The following is a 23362-nucleotide window of genomic DNA, read 5'->3' as shown; positions in this document are numbered from 1 at the left end:
AGTAGGGATGTCTTGCATTTGATACATACTGATAAGTAGGGATTTCTTGCATTAAGTTTGTCACTAGGATGCCAAATACTAGAAGTAGAAACTGGCCTCCAAAGACACAGGTCAGGGTCCAAAAGAATCTTCAATTGTGTCCTTCTGCAGAGTCCCCCCCCCCCCGGTTTGTATGTGCTGCTAGTAAAATGCAGACAACAAAAGGAAATGTAGGGAGAGGACAAGGGAGTATTGTTCTTGGTCTGGCAATATGAGCTGCTTTCAGTTGGAACAAATATCTGGCCCATGAGATGTTGTAACAAAGTCAATATATGTACGTCTAGAGATTGGTCAAGAATCCATCTTAACCGAGTACAATATGTTGAAAAGGAAGTAGTACAAGAGTGTTCTTTGCTACTTGTGTACCCTAAATGAAACCATACTGAATTTTGTTTTTTTATTGCTCCCAAAAGGTACCTTACAGTAACCTGCTTGTTGAATGCCACATGGCTAGGTTCCTTTAGAGGATTGTGTATATTTCTTTTAGCCTAAATCCACTGTGTAATATGTCACAAATATTTGGCTCATGGTTAAATGGAATAGATAAGAAGCTCAAAAGACAAATTTTGGTGGGGTAGGAGCTTTTTGTTGGGCTATTTGGCTTAGCCGAAATGATATTGTCTTTGATAAAAAAAAAGAGGCATATCTTTTATATAGGTTTTGTTCAGGGCAATATATTGGATATGGTTTTGGGCTCTCTTACAGAAGGAGGAAAGGGATTTGATCCGGCAAGCATACGGTACACTGGAAATGACTACGATGGAGATCTTCGTCAAGCATATGTATTAGTCTATTAATAGGATTTGCGATTTTTAAGACTTCTACCTATCTATTTATGGTGTGGATCAGTTTTGGCTAGACATGCTTGTCTAGCTGTGTGCAGAAGTTGTAATAATGGTGGCCATATACTTGATGTGTAGAGGCTGGAATACTGTTTGTTTCCATTATAAAAAAAAAAAACCTTACAGTAACCTGTGGATGCCTAAATGTTTGCTTGGAATTCGTTGACACGTATGTAGCAAAAGCACATGTGAAGTTTATGCAGACGTATCAAATTTAACCATGGTGCGCAGCAACAAAAAAGAGAAGTAATCAACCATGCATTATTTTCATATGCACTAAAAGCATTGCTCGTCTGTCTCAGTTCGATATTGGGGCCAAACCGGCCGGATACTCCAATTATGCTGGTTTGCCTTGGCTGAATGTAGAAAAGGCAAGGTTGTGGACAGATCCTTGGCTCAATGGCAATACTAGCTCTGAAGTCAGCTGTCCACCAAGAAGATCAATCCGAGCACGTCCTTGAAAAAAAAAAGGATCAGTCAAAGATGCCTTGCTTGGTGGTCAGTGCCTCAGTGATGCTGGAAATATTCTCAGCCAGTGGGCAAGTGACAGCCTAGCAAAACGTGGCTGGCCTCAAGCTCAGGCTAGCTCCAGCTTTCCTTCGGGGTTTAAAATCCGGTCGTAAAAGAAATTTCGTTTTTTTAGTGTTCTAATAATTTTTTTTTATGATTCTCTTCACGACGGGATTTATGATTGAATTTTCTCTCTTTTCTCTTCACGATTTCTCTCGAAGGAAAGCTGTTGAAGATGAGAGAAAATAAAAGAAATAGAAACGAGAAAAAGAATCGAAAAAAAAATAAAATGAAGGAAATACGGTTATGATGCTCTCACAACCCGATCGATACGCCCTCTTCAATTTCTGACACTAGACCAAGAAAATTTGGTTGACCTGCTGTTACTGCACTGTTGCTCCTTGATTCACTCGCCAAACATACAATCGGATTGCTTCGTGGATGGTCACTCCTTTCCCATCCATCCCGTCCAACATGGCAACCATGTTAAAGCTTCAAGAATGGTGGTTACCATGCAGCCCCATCGCCGGAAGGGCAGCTTGGTGGACTGTCTTCCAAACTCGCGTATCTTGAGAGCATCATGAAGAAGCCGGTCTTTTTGAGTGGTTACGATGCCATCCAGAGTCTAGACTGAATCTCGAATGTGGAGCGTTGGCCTTTGATTTAACGCTTCTCCAACTGTCCAACACCCCTGTGCTGTTTGTTTGTTTGTTCAGTTAAGTTTTCTTAGTAGCACTAGCACCTCTACGGTCCACTTCTTCGTTTCTTTGCTTCTGTGTGTACATTCTGAGCTTATTCGATGATAAGGCACGCCGTGCGTTCTCGTAAAAAAACGAAAAACTATCTATAAACTTCATTTGAATTTCTGGAGTAGTGCATGCACCATCCAAAAATTTGGGTGGAGCACTTGGTCACCTTACATTCTTTATTGGGGTTATTAGTTGATAATATCTCCAAGATGGATATAACTTATTATGCTTGGTCTGTCTTTTTTTTTTAGGAAATATTGGGCACATACGTTCATTTCCCTATTATTGATTATCATGTATGGCTTTGCGCTTAGATTTTATCATCTCCTTTCAGTGGACTATCGTTTCAAGTTTTATTTCCCTCCCTTGATGATTACAACCATTGGCTAAACTTTGTAAATGATGAATGGTTGGGTGCAAAACTAGCCGGAATAAAGCTATTCCTTTATTAAAAAAATATATGTAATTTTAGCATGTTTTCTCTGTCTACATGAACTGTCTTCTTCCCTTCCGCCGTCTATCGAGCCGGAGGCGAGGGGAGCCGGAGAAAACGAAAAGAAAAAAAAACAAATCCCCGATCCACGCCAAACCCTAGTCGCCGATGATGGACGGCCGACGGCGGCGCGACGGAAGCCCGGACCTTTCCTACGGAGATTCGGCGGGCATTGTCCGCAACAGATCCGTGATTCTGGGTACCATCCACGGCTACTACAAGGAGGCGCTCGATGTGCTGCCGCTGGAGGACATGCCGGAGCTTGCCCCGCGCCTCCTCGACGCCGGCGTCTGCTTCGGCTTCGCCGACCCTATCACCAACATCATCGCCACACCCTCTGCTTCCTCCCCGACAAGGATGGCGAGCCTGAGCCCGACGGCGCAAAGAAGCGCAAGCGGAAGATGATGACGAAGACCAAGGAGTCAGCGATAGCGAGGGAGGAGGTCCTCTCCGAGATCGTCGCCGGCGACGCCCCCTCCCCTCCGGAGGTACGAACCATCGCAGAGCGATCGCTGGAGGGCCTGATCACCTTCCTGACATCTTATTTCTGCTACCTCCCCGCCTGGGATGCGCTGCGCTACTTGTGCCTGGCCAAAGCCGACCTCCTCGTCGCAGTCCGCCTCATCGAGCTCGATCGCTGGTACCACAACAAGGATGAATTCCACATCCGCTCATACGCGGTCAAGACTGCTCTCAAATACGCAGCATTGTCGGCAAGGCAGCCCAATGTCGATGACTTCCGCACCAGTTCGTTTTCGCTAGCGTCTCATCTCAATTTGATCACCCAGACTGTGCTACCAAATCGCAGCTGCCGACTCTCTACTGAAGAAATCTACTGGTTGTCCGGAACGCTGAAGAAGCCGCTCAAGCTTAAGAAGTCGGACAACCCAATGGTTCTTGCTGATGAACGGGTTCATAACTGCCACAGCCATGCAAGCGGCGAGAAGGTGTCGGGTGGGCTCACAATATCACTCCGGGCTGTTCTTCTGGACAGAATTCATGCTCAGTATCTCAAAGCAGTTTCTCGGCTACCCATGCAAGATGTTCGGGCTCGTTACCACCGCGGCCTCGTCAACGCCGGTTACTGCTATGGTCCGTTCAATCCTGTGTCCAACATCATTGTCAACACCATCTGGTACGACACTGCCTTCCCTGCTTCGGATGAATTTGAGGTGGATATGATCTGCACCTCGACCTTTGTACGTGTGGAGTCTCGGTCCCTTAGTGGCCTCATCAAGCTGTTGCTTGCATGCATTCCTGAGATATCCGAGCACGAGGCTATGGTTTATTTGCTAAAGAATAATCTGAAAGTCCGCAAAGCGATCCGGATGGCAAGAATGGAAGGTTGTGATATATCCAGCTGGGATGTTAGTGCCTACAAGGCTGCAGCGGATGCATCGTTTCATCCTGAACTTGAAGCTTATGTAGAGTTTGCCACGCAATCCCTACCTTTGGTGCAGTCTGCTGTCAAGTCACTGCTGCAAGCTTCTAACTCACTTTCCTCCAGCAAGGTTCTTCAACTTTCCATGCTACTGTCTCCTTCAAATTGCAACCCTGCTAAACCTTTGGAAGCAACTATTGAGCTGTCTAACGATGCATTGGAGATGTTCGCGAGGTTTAAGGAAAAATTTATCAGTCAACAGACTTTATTTCGAAGAAAGGTTGAAGCTGCATTGAGGAACAAGGTTAGTTCCTTTCCTTCCATGTTGTTTCTCTGCTGCTTTTAAAGTACTGCTCCCTCTGTTCCATGTGTGGCTGATCTTACATAAATAATAACTGGAGGGATTAATACTGATTGGGATATTTGTCATGCATTAGTAGCCTGTTTATATGTATACCATTATGGTGCATCGATATGCTATTATGTTATAGAAAAGGAGAGTCCTTTGAGAAATTGTACTTAGCCTTCCATATTATCTCTCCGCTACTTTAAATTACTACTCGCTCTGTTCCTTCCATATTATCTCTCTGCTTCTTTAAATTACTACTCGCTCTGTTTCATGTGTGCTAATCTTATATAGATAACTGGAGTTGATTGGGATAATTGTCATGCATTAGTAGCTTGTTTATTTGTGTACAATTATGGTACATTGATATGCTATATAAAAACAGAGTCCATAGAGAAATTGTACTTAGCCTTCCACGTTATTTCTCTGCTCCACGCTATTTCTCTGCTGTTTTAAATTACTACTCCCTCTGTTCCATGTGTTGCTGATCTACATAGATAACTAGAGGGATTAATGCTGATTGGGATAATGAAAGGATCTGCTTAGCATGGAATTACACATTTCAGATCTGTTTATAGATTATTTAGATTCTTTGAAATGTCATAATAATGTCATCATAATTGCACTTTTCTGTAAGTTCACTTCTTTCCTGGTTGTAGGGATATTTCTATGAACTTCGTGTTATCTGTGTTGCAAATGAGCGTGTAGGCAGCCAAAAGAGCTTCCTGGACTTCAAATGTCCATATTCACATGTAAACTTCTTGGCAAGCCCAAAAGTTGGAACCGGTCTTAAGTTATTTTTTGCTGAGTTAGGTAATGATGATGATGATCAGTCCTTTTGCTGCATTGTGTCAAACAAATCAATACACGGTATGTTTGATACATCTGTATGATTGTGTCATTTTCTTAAATAAAATTTGTAGAATCGCTTCTTTTTCTGCTTTGACGCTAACTATTTTCTCTCTTTCTATTTTTTTCTCCGAGAAGGTCGTTGCTGTTTTTGTGAGTATGAAGGGACCAGGATTGTGCATCCGGTTGAGAACTACTGCGGCGGTGACGTGGACTTTGCGAAAATGGCTCGCGGCGAGCATGATATCACCAATGCAAGGATCATCAGTGGTGGAAAGTTGGCAATCAGTAGAGTAGGCATGTGCGGTGAGGATTATATCTATTTTGATCCTACCCGAGACACTAAGCTCATCCAAGGCATGAACCAAACTGCTTCGAGGGCGAATGCAAGCTGGAGTGACATCGAGAGGATAGCTCAGACATATGTATTCTGATGTCCTTCTGTTTTTATGAAGATGCTTTTCTGGAATGTAATTCTGTGTGAATTGGGTGGTCATTCAACATACACTGTAATGATACGGCAGAAAATTGTCACATCTGGTTTTCAAGAGAATAAAACAGATGTATTTCACATATATGTCAGGATCATGTTTTCATACATGCAATGACTTCATAAGTGATAACATAACAGTATCATTAAATAACAATAATATTCATTATAAAAGGACCTAGAGGTATTAAAGAAAACACTAAGATAACTTCCTGCGGCAGCAGGTCTTCCATCAATCCACAAGTGTTGTCAAGGGGAGCATCAGCCTATGATATGGTGAGCTAAAGTTCAACCTGGTGTCCATAGACTCATTTAGACACTGCTAGAAGCGTGATGTAAACTGGGTACTTCGGTTAGATACTATCCTCTTGGGTACTCCATGCAGACACATAATCTTAGACATTTACAGTTTTGTGAGCCTTTGTCCCTTATATGTCTCCTTTACTAATATAAAATGAGTTACCTTTGTTAGCCGATCTACTACAACCCATATAGAATCATACCTGGACTGTGTTCAAGGTAATCCCACTATAAAATCCATACCAATTTCTTTCCATTTTCACTTAGGTACTTTCAATGGTTGAAGCAACCTGGCTGGTCTCTGGTGTTCGGTCTTAACTCGCTGGCATGTGTCACACAGAGCCACATATTCCGCTACTTCACGTTTCATCCCGTACCACCAATAGTGATCCTTGAGATCCTGGTATATCTTTGGTGCTTCCCGAGTGAATGGAGTAAGCTAAGTCATGAGCTTCTCTTAAAATTGACTCCCGAATGGACTTAACATTTGGAACACATATTCTTTTCTTATACCACACCACTCCTTGCTCATCTTCCATGAATCCGGGAGCCTTGTCCTCCTTAATGAGTTGTTTGATCTCTAGAATCTTCTCATCTTCTTGTTGGCCCTTCCGTATATCTTGCTCCAAAGTAGAATCCACTTCCATTACAACTGCATCTGCACTGGACACAATGCCCAAATTAAGCTTTTCAAACTCTTTACATAGTCCAGGCTATCTTTCTTGTAAGGTCATCATACTAACATAGGCTGTTCTGCTTAGGGCATCTGCAACTACATTTGCTTTTCCTAGATGATAGTTGATTCCTAAATTGTAATCCTTGATAAGTTCTAGCCATCTACACTGTCTGAGGTTGAGATCGGGTTGAGTGAAGATATACTTTAGACTTTTATGATCCGAGAAGATCTCGCATCTCTGCCCTATCAGGTAGTATATCCAAATCTTGAGTACATGAACTACAGCAGCTAGTTCCAAGTCATGAGTAGGGCAGTTCTCCTCGTGTTTCCTTAATTGCCTTGAAGCATAGGCTATCACGTGGCCTTCTTGCATTAGCACACATCCCAAACCTTGGCGTGAGGCATCACAGTACACCGAGAACGGCTTCTGTGTGTCAGGCATGATTAGCACTGGGGCGGTGGTTAATCTCTTCTTTAATTCGTTAAAGCTGGTCTCACGAGCAAGAGTCCACTTAAATTCCTTTCCTTTCTCCAGTAACTCCATCATTGGCTTGGCGATCCTAGAGAATCCTTCTATAAAGCGACGATAGTATCCTGCTAAACCCAGAAAACTCTGAATCTCTGAAACGGTCTGCGGTGGCTTCTAATTTAGGACCTCCTTCACTTTGCTGGGGTCAACGGATACTCCTCCTGCTGAGATGATATGACCTAGAAAGAAGACTTCCTTCAACCAAAACTCACACTTACTGATCTTGGCGTACAACTGATTTTCCCTGAGTTTCTGCAGGACCATCCTCAAATGCTGCTCATGCTCTTCCTCGTGCTTTGAGAAGACCAGGATATCATCCATGAACACAACCATGAACTTATCTGGATAATCCATAAAAACCTTGTTCATGAGGTAAATGAAATATGTTGGGGCATTGGTCAATCCAAAAGACATCACTATAAACTCATACATACCATATCGGGTGACAAAAGTGGTCTTGAGAATGTCCGATGCTCGAATCTTCAGCTGATGGTAACCTAACCACAAATCAATCTTGGAAAAGATGCATGCTCCTTTTAGCTGATAAAACAGATCTTCGATGCGAGGCAAGGGGTACTTATTCTTAATGGTCACCTCATTAAGTGCATGATAATCAATGCACATTCTTTGAGTTCCATCTTTCTTTGGCACAAAGATAATCGGGGCTCCCCAAGGTGAGGTGCTGGGGCGAATAAACCCCTTGTCTAATAGCTCTTGGATTTGCTCCTTGAGCTCAGCCAATTGATTGGCATCTATTCGGTACATTCTCTTATATACAGGAGCAGTGGCAGGTACTAATTCAACAACAAACTCAATGCCTCGGTTTGGTGCATACCTGGAAATTCTTCGGGGAAGACATCCGGAAACTCACTGACCACTCTGACTTCCTCCACTGCCTTGGCCTGGTTAAGCTTTATATTCCCTCCTGATTCTGTTGTGGCATATAACTCCACATGTGTGTGTCAACTGAACTGTCTTGGTGGCACATCCTATCACTCCATCGAATTTAGCCAACCAATCTATTCCCAGAATGATATCTATCCCTTTAGATTCCAAGACGATAAGGTTTGCAGGGAACTCTACCCCTTCTATGACAAGGCTTATCTTAGGGCATACATGCCTCGATTCCATTTCTCCACCTGAAGAACTAACGACTTCTTATTATGGCTATTGACAGATTATGCTTTTCTACGAACTTAGTTGAAATAAAGGAGTGTGTTGCTCCGGAATAGAATAAAACTGTAGTGGGTGAGAGTTGGCAGGAAACATACCAAGTACCACATCCGGGGTGTCTTGGGCATCCTCTGCTGCGACATGGTTGACTCAGCCACTCATGAAGTTCTGACGAGGTTGCTGCTATGGCTGACCTCCGTGGCGATTCTGCTACTGTTTGTTGGTCTGACCATGCTGCTTCTTGGGACACTTATTGGCGAGGTGCCCAAAGTTCCCACAGCTGAAGCATGGGCCAATAGTACTGGTTCCCTGGCCTGTGCAACCTTGTTGCTGCTGGTTCAGGTTCAGGTTCACAGGGGGTGAGGCCGATAGTTGGAGCGCTGCTGCTGCTGAAACTGCTGCTTTGGCTGACTGAAGGTTCCTGAAGCCTGGTTGGGTGCCCTCTGTTGCTGGTTCTGGCCTGCCTGGCGGTACACCTATCCTGTGGGGGGTGGGTTGAAGCAGGGATGGGTGTTGCTACCTAAGGACTGACCCTGCATCATTCTCTTGCGCTCTTCTCCTAAATTCTGCTTCTTCTTCTCTAGAATGAAGACTCTATCAACAAGCTTCTGGAAGCTTGAGTACTCATTGGCTGAGAGGGAGTACTGAAGTCCAGGGTTCAAACCTTCCAAGAAACAATCTTGTTTCTTTTCATTCATGTCCACATCTCTGAGGGCATAGCAGTATAGCTGTGTGAATTTGGTAAGATATTCATGCACTGGCATGGGGCCTTACTTTAATTCCAGAAACTCTCTCTGTTTCAGTTTCACTTCCCCTGGTGGAACGTGGTGCTTGCGGAAACTGTCCTTGAATTCTCTCCAGGTAATTTCTTGGGGGTCATCATGGGCGACAGTGTAAGCTACCCACCCATCTAAAACTGGTCCTACAAGATGGTGAGAAGCGAAGAGGACCCTTTCCCTACCGGTGCATTGAGAAATCTGCAGCTTGCTTTCAATTGTCTTGATCCAATCGTCAGCATCCATTGACTTGACTGCCTGTGCAAAAGTAGGTGGCTTAGTTCTTAGGAAGTCCTTCAGCTTGTTTTGCAGCTGCATTTGCGGTGGCGGTGCGTGATAAGCTGGGGGTGCCTGTTGAAGTCTTGCCACGGCTTGCGCCAATCCCTATAGAATCTGAGTCTGCACAACCATCATCTGGATTGGGTCCACAGGGTTCCGATTGGTTCGCCTATTCCAGGAGGGAAACGTGTCGGGGTTGTCATCCTGGGGGTGAGCATTGGGGTTACCGCCTTCAGCGTTGTTCCTGTCGGTGCCAGCATTGTTCACATTCCTCGTGTTCACCATCTGATGGTTGCAAGAACATGGGATTGGGGTACGAGAACAGGACAAGGACAGATGAAGCCTAACGAAGAACTCATAAACTAATTTATATAGATTGAATACGGATACAACTGCGAAAAACAAACTTTCACATCGCATCAACACACACAAAACAAACCTAACACCCAATTCACAGCATAGAAAACAAGCAAGATCAATACATCAAGAAACGACTCTAAACGACGCTAAGCTACTACTGGGAAAAACTGCTAATTCAGGAACTGTCGCCACCCTATGAAAGGTCCTGTGGTGCAACACGCAGAGCGTCTTCAAGGGAGCTTCTTGCGAGAGGGAGAACGGGACAGCTCTGGCTCGGGCCACTCCTCTAGTTCCTCCTTTGAGTCATCAGTCATCATCGCCTGAAGGGTGCAAATCTTCTTTTTTGCCTTGGCAAGCCTCAGGTGCATGTCGTGTAACTCGTCAAGGGCTCAGTCCAGCTCTTGAGTCAAGGTACCCGTGAGGTGAACCTGCTCCACCAGTCTGGCGTCACCCTCCTTGTTGGTGCTAGCAAAGATGACCTCCATGCTTCCACTCCTACCCTAAGGGTGGAAGCTGTACTGTGTAGTCTGAAGGACACTATGGTACTCTACGAGATGACTGAAAGTGCCCGGCGAACTGTGCTACAAAGGTCTCTCTCAGTGTGAGGGCGGAATGGATCCTGCGCACCCTGTGGCCATCGTCGTTCGGGTGCTTCTCAAATATGACTACCTCCACCATCCAAGCATATTCATGGCCACTGAGCGGGGTCCTGATTCCCTTGTAGATCGGGGCCCCTGGTAGGCCAGACCATTGAGAATCGTCCAAAGCTTGCGAGGTAACTCCCCCGCCTGAAGTCCAGAAGAGTGAAACTCCGCGGGCGGCTGGAACGCCAAAGTAGCCTCTGTGAGAGCTCTAGCAGGAACGAAACCTCCAACATGCTTGCGGGGCATCTGCTTCGTACGAGCCATCTAAATTTTTGAAAGAGAGGGAGGAGTTAGTAACCATTTTAAAAAGATTTTATAAACAATAGCAATAGAAAGGAGAACAGAAACGACACTGGTCGAATAAAAGATTTTGTTTAGAAACTAGTTTCAACAGAGATATGTCCTTAATAACGACCATTTCTAGTTAGGCTGCATCCTACGGTCAACACGGCTCTGATACCACCTCTGTCACACCCGGTTTTCAAGAGAACAAACCTGATGCATTCCACATATATGTCAGGATCAAGTTTTCATACATGCAGTGACTTCATAAGTGATGACAAAATAGTATCATTAAATAACGATAATATTCCTTACAAAAGGACCTGGAGGTCTTAAAGAAAACACTAAGATAACTTTCTGCGGTAGCAGGTCTTCCATCCATCAACAGGCGTTGTCCGGGGGAGCGCTAGCCTATGACATGGTCTTCACGTTGACATCTTCCTTCGCCTAGAACTCGGCTCCATTATCCGAAAGGTCTTCAAAATCTTCGCCTTCTGAGCAGCAATAAAGGGTTGGGAGAAGGCAAGTGTGAGTACATAGAGTACTCAGCAAGTGTGGAAAAATATGACATGTAAGCTTAAGATAAGAAAAATCTTGACTCAGGTTAACTGCAACTATGTCAATCTAATCTAGGACTCAAAATACATAGCAACCTATTTACTCTATGTGATGACTCCAACATTAAAGGGGATAACTCATCGGATTCCATCCGACTACCAGACTCACCAGATATCCCATATCCGGCTACCAACTCATCGGGGTTCCACCACCCAACTATCCAAAACCAACCATCAAAGATACCCACTAATTATGAAGAAGTCCAAACCCGCTCTTAACCGTGAGCACGGCTGATCAATCAATTTTATACTCTGTAGAGTTTGCACACTTTACCCACGAGCCGTGATTCCCGTTTTGCTTTACACTTCCGAGGTGTAGAGCCTAGGTCTCACTACAAGGCCTTTACAAAGCGCCTCTAAATCCATATGCACCTACTAAGGTTTCACCGCTAACAGGGATTCCATCCACTGTAGATGCCCCCTTTTGTGCCACTCAACTATCCACTAGTGCGTACAAAATAAGGAGAACATCTAATTATTTGGCCAGGCCGTACCCATATAACCCTTATGGTTGCACTGTTATGTCGGGTAACAGGCTTCACAAACTGGTTCTTAGGATCCCACACAGGAACAACCATAAATCTACTATGCAGCACCACCTCCAACCAACCACCCAGTTAGGATCTCTATACCATGTTACTACAAAATTACTATACCCAATTCTTGTTGCATAAACATTAGTATAGATTAATATTTACCCCAACCATAACAGCACTAGCAGATCTACCCTTCATTTCCCATAACTCATCAACGGCGACAAGGATAATCAAACAATAACAATATCTAGTAAACCCTAACCATATGATTCCAAATTAGACAAGTATGCAAGAACGATAAACAATTATCATAAAAGTCCTAAAAGAGGTCCAAGATGTTCAAGGACACTTGCCTTCAATCGTAGGTTATTCAAAATCCTCGAACATCTGGTCCTACAAGTTCACACACTGCTCGTCTCCTATAGCAATCACGCACACAAAAAATAAACAAACACAAACATCTAAGAACAATACACAAAACATTAGCAATGCACAATAAAAAGATTACTAACGAATAGTACTCATTGCTACGATCGCGCGAGCGCAAGAATCGCCTAAATCGGAGCTCGTATGAAAAAGTTGTGAGGGTTTTAATCTACAAGGGCTTTTCTGAAAAGTACATGGGCTAAATTGTAAAAACAGAAAATTCTAGGACTTATTTGTAAAATTTAGGGACCTATTTGTAATTATACAAAAGTTTAGGGCGCTAAAAGTACAATACAGTGCTAACATGGGCATATTTGTGAAAATAGAAAAGTTTAGGGGCCTAAATGTAAAATTACCTAATTTCAGAGAATAAGGGAATTATTTTTGTATTAAAAATCCTAATTATTGCGTCAGCAGGCTGATTGGGCTCAGGTGGGTTGATGTGGCATGACACATTGGTATGGGTGCTGAGGTGGCTGGCTAAGGTGGACGCTAACTGGGCACTGGCGCTGACTAGGCAAAGCATTTAAATCTGGGACGCACGATCTAGATTGGACGACTACAATTTAAAATGCGAAGGGGTATCTGGACTTCTAATCCTAACCGCACGTGCTACATCGGACGGCCGACGACAAAAGGGGAGAATCATGCGGCCGACGGTGACGGGAACACGGCGGCGCCGCCTCGGACTTAGCTAGAAAATGGCAAAAACCTCGTCGCCGGGCACGATCCGTGACAACGAGCGGCCGGGGAGGAAGAGGGGCGAACGACGAACCCGTTTTAGCGCATACCTTCGGTGGCGGAGCACGGGAAGGAGGTCGACGGTGGTGAAGGCGACGGAGGCGCTTAGGTTGACGACGAGGAGGGGCTCTGGTGGCCGAAAGTCGGCGGGAAAGAGCCAACGACCTTCCTCTCGAGCTTGCGGTGCTGGCGACCCGGTCGGCGAGGGCGGAGCACGGCATCAAAGCGACGGTGGCACAAGCTCGGGGTGTGCAGCAATGGCGCTAGGCGGCGGCGGCTAGGGTTGCGGAGTAGATGGGAAACGGATGGGGATGCGCATGTATATAGAGGGAGAACTGATAGGCGCGCTGGAGTTGGATGCGGTTGAATTTCTGTTGGGATTTGGGTTCGGCGTGATGGTGCGCTAGCTCGAAACGGATTCGGTCCACGCAGCACGGGCGGAGAAGATGGTTCTGACAAGTGGTCCCGGTGAAAACGGTGTCACAAAAATGACTTTCAGGATGTATACCGATGTCCTTTATTGGTATAAAGATACCTTTCCTTGTAATTCTGCGTGAGTTGGGATATTGAGATATTTCGGTATAGTGGTGGTTTGCTTTCACAAAGGTAGCTTCTCTCTTGCTTGCACTTCCCGCTACATATTGTTAGACATATGAATATGCATGTCATTTATTTAGGCGTATATCACGTATTACCCGTTTTAGGTTCACCTTCCTATTCTCCCGGATATCTATTTCTATAAACCGGTTGTTGGGATATGGAAGGGCTCGTGCCTATATATGTAACCCCTGGTTAATCAATTCAATCATTGCGTGTATTATCTCTCGCTTTCACATCTCAAGGCACAGTGTTAAGTTCAGATAATAGTGTTTCCCCGCTAAATGCTCTCTAGTACTTTGGTTGTTGAGGGATTGGTTGTGCTACTTGTAGGATACCACAATGATCTTTGATTTTTCTTTTTCTCCTCCATTATTTTTAACGTTATCAGAGTTTTTCAGGTTCCGCTCTTCATTAATTTCTTTTCCTGTTGTAAATGGGTGATATTATAGCTGATTGCGTTTCATACTGTATGTAGTATGTGACTTCATTACCCAGCAAAAGCATACTAGTATACTCCTTATATTCGGTACTAGTTCTTTGAGGAGACTGGTTTATGGGATTTCTAGAATCTCTTCAAGCATGTGGATAAATATACAATCACAGCTTGCTTGTTTTTTTATGTGACACTATGATTCCTGAATGAATAAATGGGGTGTTTGGTTTGAGGAATCACCTCACTAGAATGGAATGGTCCATCATGGGGTCATCCCATGATTTTTGGTGAGATGAACCCATTCCTCATTATTAAGCTAATTGATCATGTGCTTGTGAGGGATGAGCGGTGATGGATCAATCCATTCTATTCCCCAAACCAAACAAAAATGTGAAGAGTGAGAAGGTGATGGATCACCCCATTCCTCAAATCAAACACCCCAAACAGATTCAACTTGGCTGAAGCAATATATCATGGGACCATCGCCATGACATTATGATTTCTGTCAAAGTTGCGCTTGGTCACCCTGGAGTATTTCCTTTGAAATATGTAATCATGCAGCAGCAATTATACAACAATTCATATTCATACATACTAAACTTCACTGCTCTACTAGTCATTTCTTAACATGAATTGTTGTATAATTGCTAGTGTTGATTTCATAATGTGAAGAGCGTCTTGGCGTCCTTATGCATGGACCTGACGATAGCCGTGACCTGCTCCACCTGCCGCTCGTCGGAGCACGCCGCGAGGAGCACCTTGGCCGTGCCGGCGTCCACCATCTCCTCGAAGATCTCCAGGCATCGCCCGTACTCCTTCTTCCACGCGTACGCCCCGATGCGGGACGTCCACGTCACCACGTCGGCGGCGAGCCCCCTGGCCACCACGGCGCCGAACGCCGCCGATACATCCGGTCCAGGTAGCCCGCGCGCCCGTACACGTTCACCAGCACGTTGTACGTGCCGATGTCCGGGGTGTAGCCGCCGCCGTCGCGCTTCTCCATGGCCGCGAGGAGGCGCTCCATGTCGTCGAGCCGCCCGGCCCGGCCGTACGCGTTGATGCCGCAGCCCGGACTTGTGCTGCTGCGCCATCACCTCCTCGCACCTGGACACGTTGCCGGACTTGGCGTGCGCGGACAGGAGCAGCATGTGCGACTTCATCGTCGGACGCATGCCCTGCTGCTTCAGCTCCTGGAACACCGCTTCTGCCTCTGAACAATCACAAAACATCAGACAATTCAGCCGACACAATGTTCTTCAGTTTCTTTTTTAAAAAAAATTGACCATGCATGTTCTTGTGTTCTTGCACACTAACAAATTAAATTCTCCATCAAAATGCAGCAATTAAGAACCGAAGAAATCAGCATGTAACCTTGATGAAGACCTGCTCTTCCATAAGCATCCACCAAGATGTTATATGAAGCTCTGTCAGGCTCACAACCCATGTGCTCCATCAAACAGAAGATCTCCGATGCGCCTTGAGGGAACCCTGCCCGGCTATGGCGCATCGACAGATTGATGATAAGGCATCAATTTTAAAACAAGCTGAAAACCAAATTTCACTTGAGCAATGAGCAGGGATACACCGTCAGGCTTATTGAATTCTTTCTACCTGTAAGCTTCCATCAGGGCATTACCCTCCGGATTTTAACAAACCCGGATTACTACCGACTCTTATGTAAACCTAACAAGTTTTGAAATTATAAGAAATTTCGGCAGAGTTTCTCCTGTATTTACTGCTTTCTTGGACAACAAAAATGCATTCAACACAGGCAGGATATTTATAAAACGGAAAGTAGATATAACAGTGTAAAAGTAGTACCCGAAACAACTCAAGAACATGATACATTACACCAAAACAACCACAAGTTGCTTGACTAACCAACTAGCCAAAACACGACACTAAGGTATGATTTAAGTGTGATTCTTGCCACTACGTGATGCTATGCCTCTCTTCCAAACATGCCACGATCATAGGTATCTAAAAACCAAATAAAACGTAAGAGTGAGTAAAAAACTCAGCAAGTACAGTGAAGAACCAGAAGAATAGACGCATCAATAGTTTAATAAAGAACGAGAAATAATGAAGTTTTCCTTACCCTGAACAGCAATAAGACAATGGTCTTATCGGAGATGGGCTGATATAAATTTCTTTTTTCTTGAAAATCAGCAATAAGACTTTAGTTTTCGTCTAAGACGGATAGATGTGAATTTCTTTTGCATTTACCGGTAAAGCCGAGCAAGTAGGGCCAACACTCACTCATAGGAATCTGAACATAAGATTCAAATTGCAAAGCTGGTATCACCGGGACATGAATAATATGTAAAGGAACAACTGTAAACTTGAAACTGGAATCTTGACATGAACATAATTCATGAAACTTGAACCGAAGGAACTCAGAAAAAACGAACATTGGATAAGCACAATTGAAAGGAATCAATAAAACATCCAACGAGCAAATTGTGCCAAAGCACGGATTCATCATGCACTTGCCTTAACCTTGACGATAAACCGGTGACACACCCATGACACAAGAACTCTCCAAACTTAAAGAATAAAACAACACTCAAAAGCTATTCCAGTACATTCGCGAATCTACTAGATGAATACTGCCACTAATTCCTTGACCTGGAGTCCGAAGAAATGTCTAAAACATGTTCTGTACTGTTTTGGACATATCTTTTAAATCACTACACCAAACATGGCAAATAAATATATCTGGAGTATCTAGAGAAAATTATCTACAACTTTCATCTTGTGCAAAAACTCTAATTCTGTCTCTATCACTCCCAGAATTAAAAAGACGATCTGCTGCGCAGGTTTTCGAATCCGGACAACGGTACTGTTTCAGCTATAACTTTCAAACCGCTTATCCAAATTGAACGAGACCAGTGCCATTGGAAAGATATCAACAAGACCTACAACTTTTGTTTTGGCACCATATTGAAATTCTATACTATTTAATCCCAAAATTTTGATGAATAAATTGGCATAAATAACACGTACCAAATCGATCTACCAGTTACGAATTTCGTGAAATCCTCCATCCAAATTAACTCACAACACTCTAGGGACTAATTAGAGGTTAATCTTCTAGCGTGAACCACGAATTTAGAACAAATCCGATGAAATGTCTTGCAAATCCCTTCTTCCTCTCTTTTTCTTTCTTTTCCTTTCTCCTTTCTTTTCTTCCCTCTCTTCCTTGCTTCTTCTCCGTTCCTTGCTTCTCTGCACCGAGGCAGCAGCACGGGAACTCGGCAGCTCTAGCCAGGAAGGTTTAGGCCATAGCAGGAATGACTTGGCGGCGGACAGCTCGGGACGCGGCCGGGTCGGCAGGGCCACGACGTGCACTGGCACGAGTGGAGCTACGGCGGCGGCTCGGTCAGCGAGTGGCTAAACGACCAGCACGAGCGACGACGAGCTGCAGCAGGTGGTGACGAAGGCGGCCGAAGGAACCTGGCGAAGCGGTGGCGGATGGCTAGGGTTAGGGTTTGGGCTGGACTAGGCTTGGGTTTAGATGGGGTTGACCCGAGGCCCTTTTTATACGGCGTTCGACCGAGTGAGTCGGTTGGCTGGAAATTCTTTTTTTTAACCAACGGTCTAGATTTATTGGGCTCGCTACGGGTCCTAAGATGTCTGAAACGGACGTTTGAATAGCAAAATGGATTCGTTTCGACGATATCTTTGCATCTGTGGCCTCAGATCGTTCATCCGAGCTACGATTAAAAAAAAAACACTTTTCACCCATTTGCAAACTCACACAGTGAATGCCTTTTCTTTCATAATTTTCGCATTACATTGTTCACGTTACACTTATCTAAACTCGAGGTATTACATCCCCCCCCCCAACAGAATTTGACCTCGAATTCATCATTCACATTATTCACAGAGGGGAAACAACTTGATAAGAACAAGAACACCACTGCACACAAGACGTGAACAACTTCGGATATTTCTCCCGCATGTGTGACTCAAGCTCCCATGTCGCTTCACGTTCAGTCTGATTTGTCCAAAGAACCTTGACAAACTTGAGCGTCTTACGCATCAACACTCTTTCGGACTCTTTCATAATCCTCACAGGTCAGGATTCGAATGTCAGGTCCTTCTCAATAGTCACCGGTTCTAAGGTTATATGATGTTCGGGATCTATCAAATACTTCCGCAACATGGACACATGGAAGACATCATGCACGCCTCGCATCGACTCGGGTAGCTCCAGTCGATAAGCTAGCTTCCCAACTAGTGCAACTATTGGAAAAGGCCCAATGTACCTTGGACTAAGCTTCCCTTTGGTACTCATGTCAACCTTTCCCAATAAGCTCCAACCATTTGGATTATGCATCGCTCAGCACGGATGTACCAGAACTACTCTCGGAGCAAACTAGCACCTCTTACAAGCTCGCCCATTCACATCGTCGATGTTCACTCCTAAATGATCACAGCTACAGAGGTATTCGGCTCGCCTTACCATTAGATCGGCATGTTGTGAGTAAGGTAAGTGCTAAAGCCGACTACACCAATAATCGGTGCTTAAACGACACAAGCGGTCTACGGTGTCTGGGTTCCTGTCCCGACCTGCCCTGAGGACTTTCCTCCGGAGCAGGCCATACCCCTAGCACCGCCCACATCTCGTCTCATACTCACCACTCATACAACCATCATCAACCCATATCCAACATCGTGATCATTATGAAAGTAAATATCACCTATGCTCGCGAACGATGAAACAATTCACTGCTCGACTTCTACTGAATGACCTATGCATTGCTAAACATTTCGATTTGACTTGTAACCTAGACATCAGCAACATACTCAAGGCGACAAGGAAAGGATGAATAACAAATCAAGGTAGAAGTAATGCATTCAACATAGGATCTATCCATTTGTACCCGATCTCGACTCGACACATGCAAACATACATAAGCATAGTTCATCAATTTTAGACTTCATTCAATTGAACAAAGGTGCAATATGCTTAATTGCTTGTCTTGCTGCTCTAGCGGTTGTGTGATACTCCCCACACAACACTCACAAAACTCTGGGAGGTCGGCGTCACCTTCAACCACGGTCGGGCCACACGCCGGCTCTTCGCTCACTAAACAAGAACGCGTGCAATGATGAGCATGAATGAAGTGCAACAATGTATGCTACAATATGCATAACAACCAGCTAAATGGATAAGACATAAGGAAGAACACGAAATTCGTGAACTAACAATGCCGGAGAAATACAAAAGGCCGAAGACTTTGGAAATTTCTCCAGACTCTTCAGACTTTTGCGGAGTCTCCACAGATTTCTCCGGACTCTACGGAGATTTGTGGAGTATCCAAAGATTTCTGCAGACTCTCCGGACCTTGCGCAGAAAGAAATTTCAAGGGGAAACTTTGGTTGATTAGACTCAAAATCAAAGATCAAGATTTTGCAATGGCTCAAGGGGGTCAGAACTCACTCACTAATCTATCAACTCGATTCCTAACTCAATTTCATCCACAATCCTCTAATTGCTCCAAAACTCAAGAACTCATGAACTTAATAACCCTAACTCCAAATTCAAAATCTATCCAACGAAAACACGGATTCTTGCCATGGATGCCTAGGGGACTCACCCAAGATGCGTTGCCGAGCTTCGGGACCGTCAGTTGAAGGAAGAAAGCTCAGGAAGAGGAAGAACACCAGTGCTTCTTGTGCTTCAACCATGAACACCAAAAGACATCAAAATTGGCTTGGATCCTTTAGGAAAACAAAAATGAATTAGAAGGATGGATAACTTATGAGCTAGTGATTGCGTATACACCACATGCGCACCTCGATTCCTTCTCTTGAGGTGAGCTTGAGAGAGAGGGAGAGGGGAGTTGCCCCTTTGCTTCTTTGGCCGTTGAGCACGGGTAGGAGCAGGTGAGCTGAGGGAGAGAGAGGGGAGTGCTACCCCTTTGGATGGTTGGGATGGTGGGGCCGGCTAGGAGGGCCCACGTGGAAGAGAAAGGGTCCGTTTAACTATGAATTTTATTCTTTTCTCTCCCGAATTTCTTTCTCTCATCCAAATGACTCGGAACAAAGTGCTCTAGTGTGCCTAAATAATTTACCTCGATACTAATTATGGCGCTAATGATGCATGATTAAGCTTAATCACATGATTATGGAATTTGGGACGTGACAACGTCATGCAGGACCTCACTGACGTAATATACTAGTCGTTGGAGGCCTTCCCACTCGACGACTAGGACCGTGCTTGCGACCTGTGGTGTTGAGGCAACATAGAGCAAGAGCTCCTCGTCGGGTCGAGGGGCGGTTAGTACAGGAGGGGAGGAGAGGTACATTTTCAGCTCTTGGAATGCTGCTTCTGCCTCCGGCGTCCACTGGAAGTGGTCGTTTTTCTTCAGGAGTTTGAAGAGCAGTAGTCCCTTCTCCCCTAGCCTTGAGATGAACTTCCTCAGAGCAGCAATGCATCTTGTTAGCTTCTGAACCTCCTTTAACCTGGTCGGGGATCGCATCTAGTCAATGGCCCTAATCTTGTTAGGGTTCGCCTCTATCCTTTGATGAGACACGAGGAATCCGAGCAATTTCCTTGACGGAACCCTGAACGTACACTTCTCCGAGTTCAGCTTCATGCGATACTTCCAGAGATTGTCAAATGTTTCTTGGAGATCTACGACCAGGTCTATCTTGGTCTTGTTCTTGATGACCACATCGTCTACGTATGCCTCGACGTTTTTTTTGAGCTATGGTTAGAGAACGAATTGAATACACCGTTGGTAAGTGGCGCCAGCGCTTTTTTAGCCAAAAGGCATTTTTACATATCAAAAGATCTCAAAGGATGTAACAAAAGTTGTTTTTCCTCATCTTCCCTATACATACTAATTTGATGGTACCCCGATCGAGCATCTAAGAAACATAATAGATTGCTGCCTACAATTGAGTCAACTAGCTGATCGATTTGGGGAAGTGAGAAAAGATGTTTTGGGCACGCCTTGTTGAAGTCGGTGAAGTCGATGCACATTCTCCACTTACCATTGTGCTTCCAGACCATGACTGGGTTAGCCAGCCATTCTGGGTACTGCACCTCCCGGATGAAGCCTGCTTCCAGGAGCTTGTCGATCTCGTGACAAAGTGCTTCATTCTGGTCGATCGCGAACCGACGCGCCTAGTGCTTTACTGGTCGTGCATCTGGTCACATAGACAACTTGTGCTCGATCACATCTCTGGGGACTCCAGGCATATCAAACGGACTCCATGAAAAGATGTCATCGTTCGCCTGAAGGAAGGTGATGAGCGCGAGTTCCTATTTGGGGTCCAGCGCAGCCCCTATCTGGACCGACTTGGTCAGGCGGTGTCGTCTTGACTCACTGCATTGAGCCGATCATCTGGGCTGGTGATGACATGGACCTTTACCAGCCGCCCGTTGGGTTTAGTGGTTACGAGCTATGACCCCGGAGTCAGTTAGACCATATCGAGGCTCTTCTTGTCGCAGTGTAGGGCTATTTTGGCGTTGCCAGCAATGGTGATGGCCCCTGTTAGCCCAGGGATTTTGATCGCCTGGTATGCGTAGTGGGCAATGGCCATAAACTGGGCCATCACTAGTCGTCCGAGGATGGCATTATACGCATTCCCAAAGTCGGCCACATAAAAAAGGACCCTTTCAGTTCTGAAGTTGTCCGGCGAGTTGAAGGTGACAGACAACTTGATTTTCCCTAGCGGCTTGGCCGAGGAGCCTGGGGTGATCCTGATGAAAGGTGGAGATGGCTTCAACAAGCTTCTTAGAATCTACAGGGCGTCCAGTGCATCGGCGAAGAGGAGGTTGATCGAGCTTCCTCTATCGACGAGTATGCGGCCCAGCCAGATTTTCTGCATCATGGGTTTGACCATGATGGGGTAGCAACCAGGGCGTCTGACGCACGCGGGGTGTTCGTCCTGGCTGAAAGTGAGCGGGACCTCCGACCACTTCAGGCACGGGCTCGAGTCTGATGTGGTTGCCCACATCTCCCGGACCACTGACTTGTATTCTCTATTAGAGGAATATGTCATGGCACCTCCGAAGATGTGATGGACTGTGTGATTGACATGCTGGTATCCCAGTGCTGACTGGTCGAGGGCGGCCCCGTCCTTATCGTCATTATCGTGCTTATGCTTACGCTCTTCGAGCTCCTGGTCGATGATGCCTCGCACGACCTTGCACTCAGTCAGGTCGTGGGCGTCTATACGGTGGATCGGGCAGTAGCCCCGACCCTTTTCCCGTCTTTGTTTTCGAAGCACCGACGTGTTAGGTCTAGCCTTGCACTTGTTCTTCTTTTCCTTTCAGTCGACCCCTTTGGAAGGAGCGGGCCGGTCGGACGCAAGTCGTGGCCTGGTGTCGATCTATCGCTCTCGGGCATGGGCGGCATGCGCATAGTTGTCTGCGAGCTCGAAGAGCTCGGTTGTGCTTCGGATTATTGGGGTGGCCTGCTTCTCGACCATTTTCTGGCCTTTGACCCCCTACTTGAATGATATGATCACGGATTCTCCCGTGATCCTTAGAATGGTGTTCTGGCATTTAGTGAAACACTAGCCGAAGTCTCGCAATGACTCACCTTGTCACTGTCGGACCTAATATAGGTCATCCTTGACCCCTGGTCGTGCGTAGGTCCCCTGGAAGTTGGCAACAAACTTGTCACACAGGTCTTCCCAGGAGTGAACCGACCCACGGGAGAGGTTCATCAACAAAGATCGGGCGGAACCGGTCAAGGTAGTAGGGAAGTAGTTGGCTATAACCTTCCCATGGCCTTCTGCAGCCTGCACCATGGTGGTGTAGATCTACAGGAACTGTTCCGGGTTGGTCGAGCCGTCATACTTCTCAGCTAGGACCGGCCGGAATTTGTCCGGCCAGCACACTTCTAGTAACCTGGCAGATAGGGCATTACACCGTGTTCCGTAAAGGGGAGCCACTCGTTGCTAGGTGGTGGTGCGTGCCCGGGGGGAGAGACGGCGGTCTCAGGGTCCTGGTGATGGGGTGGAGCCGTCTGATGCCTCCCTACAAGGGGAAGGCGTGCGGTAGGGCTACTTGCCCCTTCCTTGCTCCCGCTGAGCCCTGCCCTCCTGCTCTCTAGTGGCCACCTGGCTCTGGATCATGCCACGGAGGTCACAAGGGTAAAGAGTTGCGGAGGTCGGAGGGTTGGCTGTCCTGACGTGGCGATGGTCCACGGGTACTCCCTGTGGTTGGGGAGCATGAGACCTATTCCACCATGGGCTCTACCATGACCCTTCGCGACCGTTGATGAGGATATCACTCTTTCGGATACACACACACCGAGTATTCCT

At 45.7% G+C, this 23362-nt stretch overlaps 2 protein-coding genes across 2 annotated transcripts; one reads left to right on the top strand and one right to left on the bottom strand.

Annotated features, from left to right (window-relative positions):
* The first annotated feature begins 2819 nt into the window (after positions 1-2819).
* LOC133886176 (uncharacterized) lies at positions 2820-5784 on the top strand. The gene is made up of 3 exons (XM_062325911.1): positions 2820-4318; positions 5020-5230; positions 5348-5784. The coding sequence occupies exons 1-3, from the start codon at positions 3035-3037 to the stop codon at positions 5641-5643; spliced, it is 1791 nt and encodes a 596-aa protein (XP_062181895.1). The 5' UTR covers positions 2820-3034; the 3' UTR covers positions 5644-5784.
* Positions 5785-14533: 8749 nt separating this feature from the next.
* LOC133887527 (pentatricopeptide repeat-containing protein At2g35130-like) lies at positions 14534-16007 on the bottom strand. The gene is made up of 3 exons (XM_062327510.1): positions 15683-16007; positions 15443-15567; positions 14534-15281 (listed from the first exon to the last, which is right to left on the bottom strand). The coding sequence occupies exons 1-3, from the start codon at positions 15694-15696 to the stop codon at positions 14731-14733; spliced, it is 690 nt and encodes a 229-aa protein (XP_062183494.1). The 5' UTR covers positions 15697-16007; the 3' UTR covers positions 14534-14730.
* Between the last annotated feature and the right edge of the window lie 7355 nt (positions 16008-23362).

This window comes from Phragmites australis, chromosome 12 (genome assembly GCF_958298935.1).
Source record: "Phragmites australis chromosome 12, lpPhrAust1.1, whole genome shotgun sequence".
Taxonomy (NCBI): domain Eukaryota; kingdom Viridiplantae; phylum Streptophyta; class Magnoliopsida; order Poales; family Poaceae; genus Phragmites; species Phragmites australis.
Note: the sequence above shows the minus strand (reverse complement) of the source record. Positions and strands in the feature narration are given on the sequence as shown.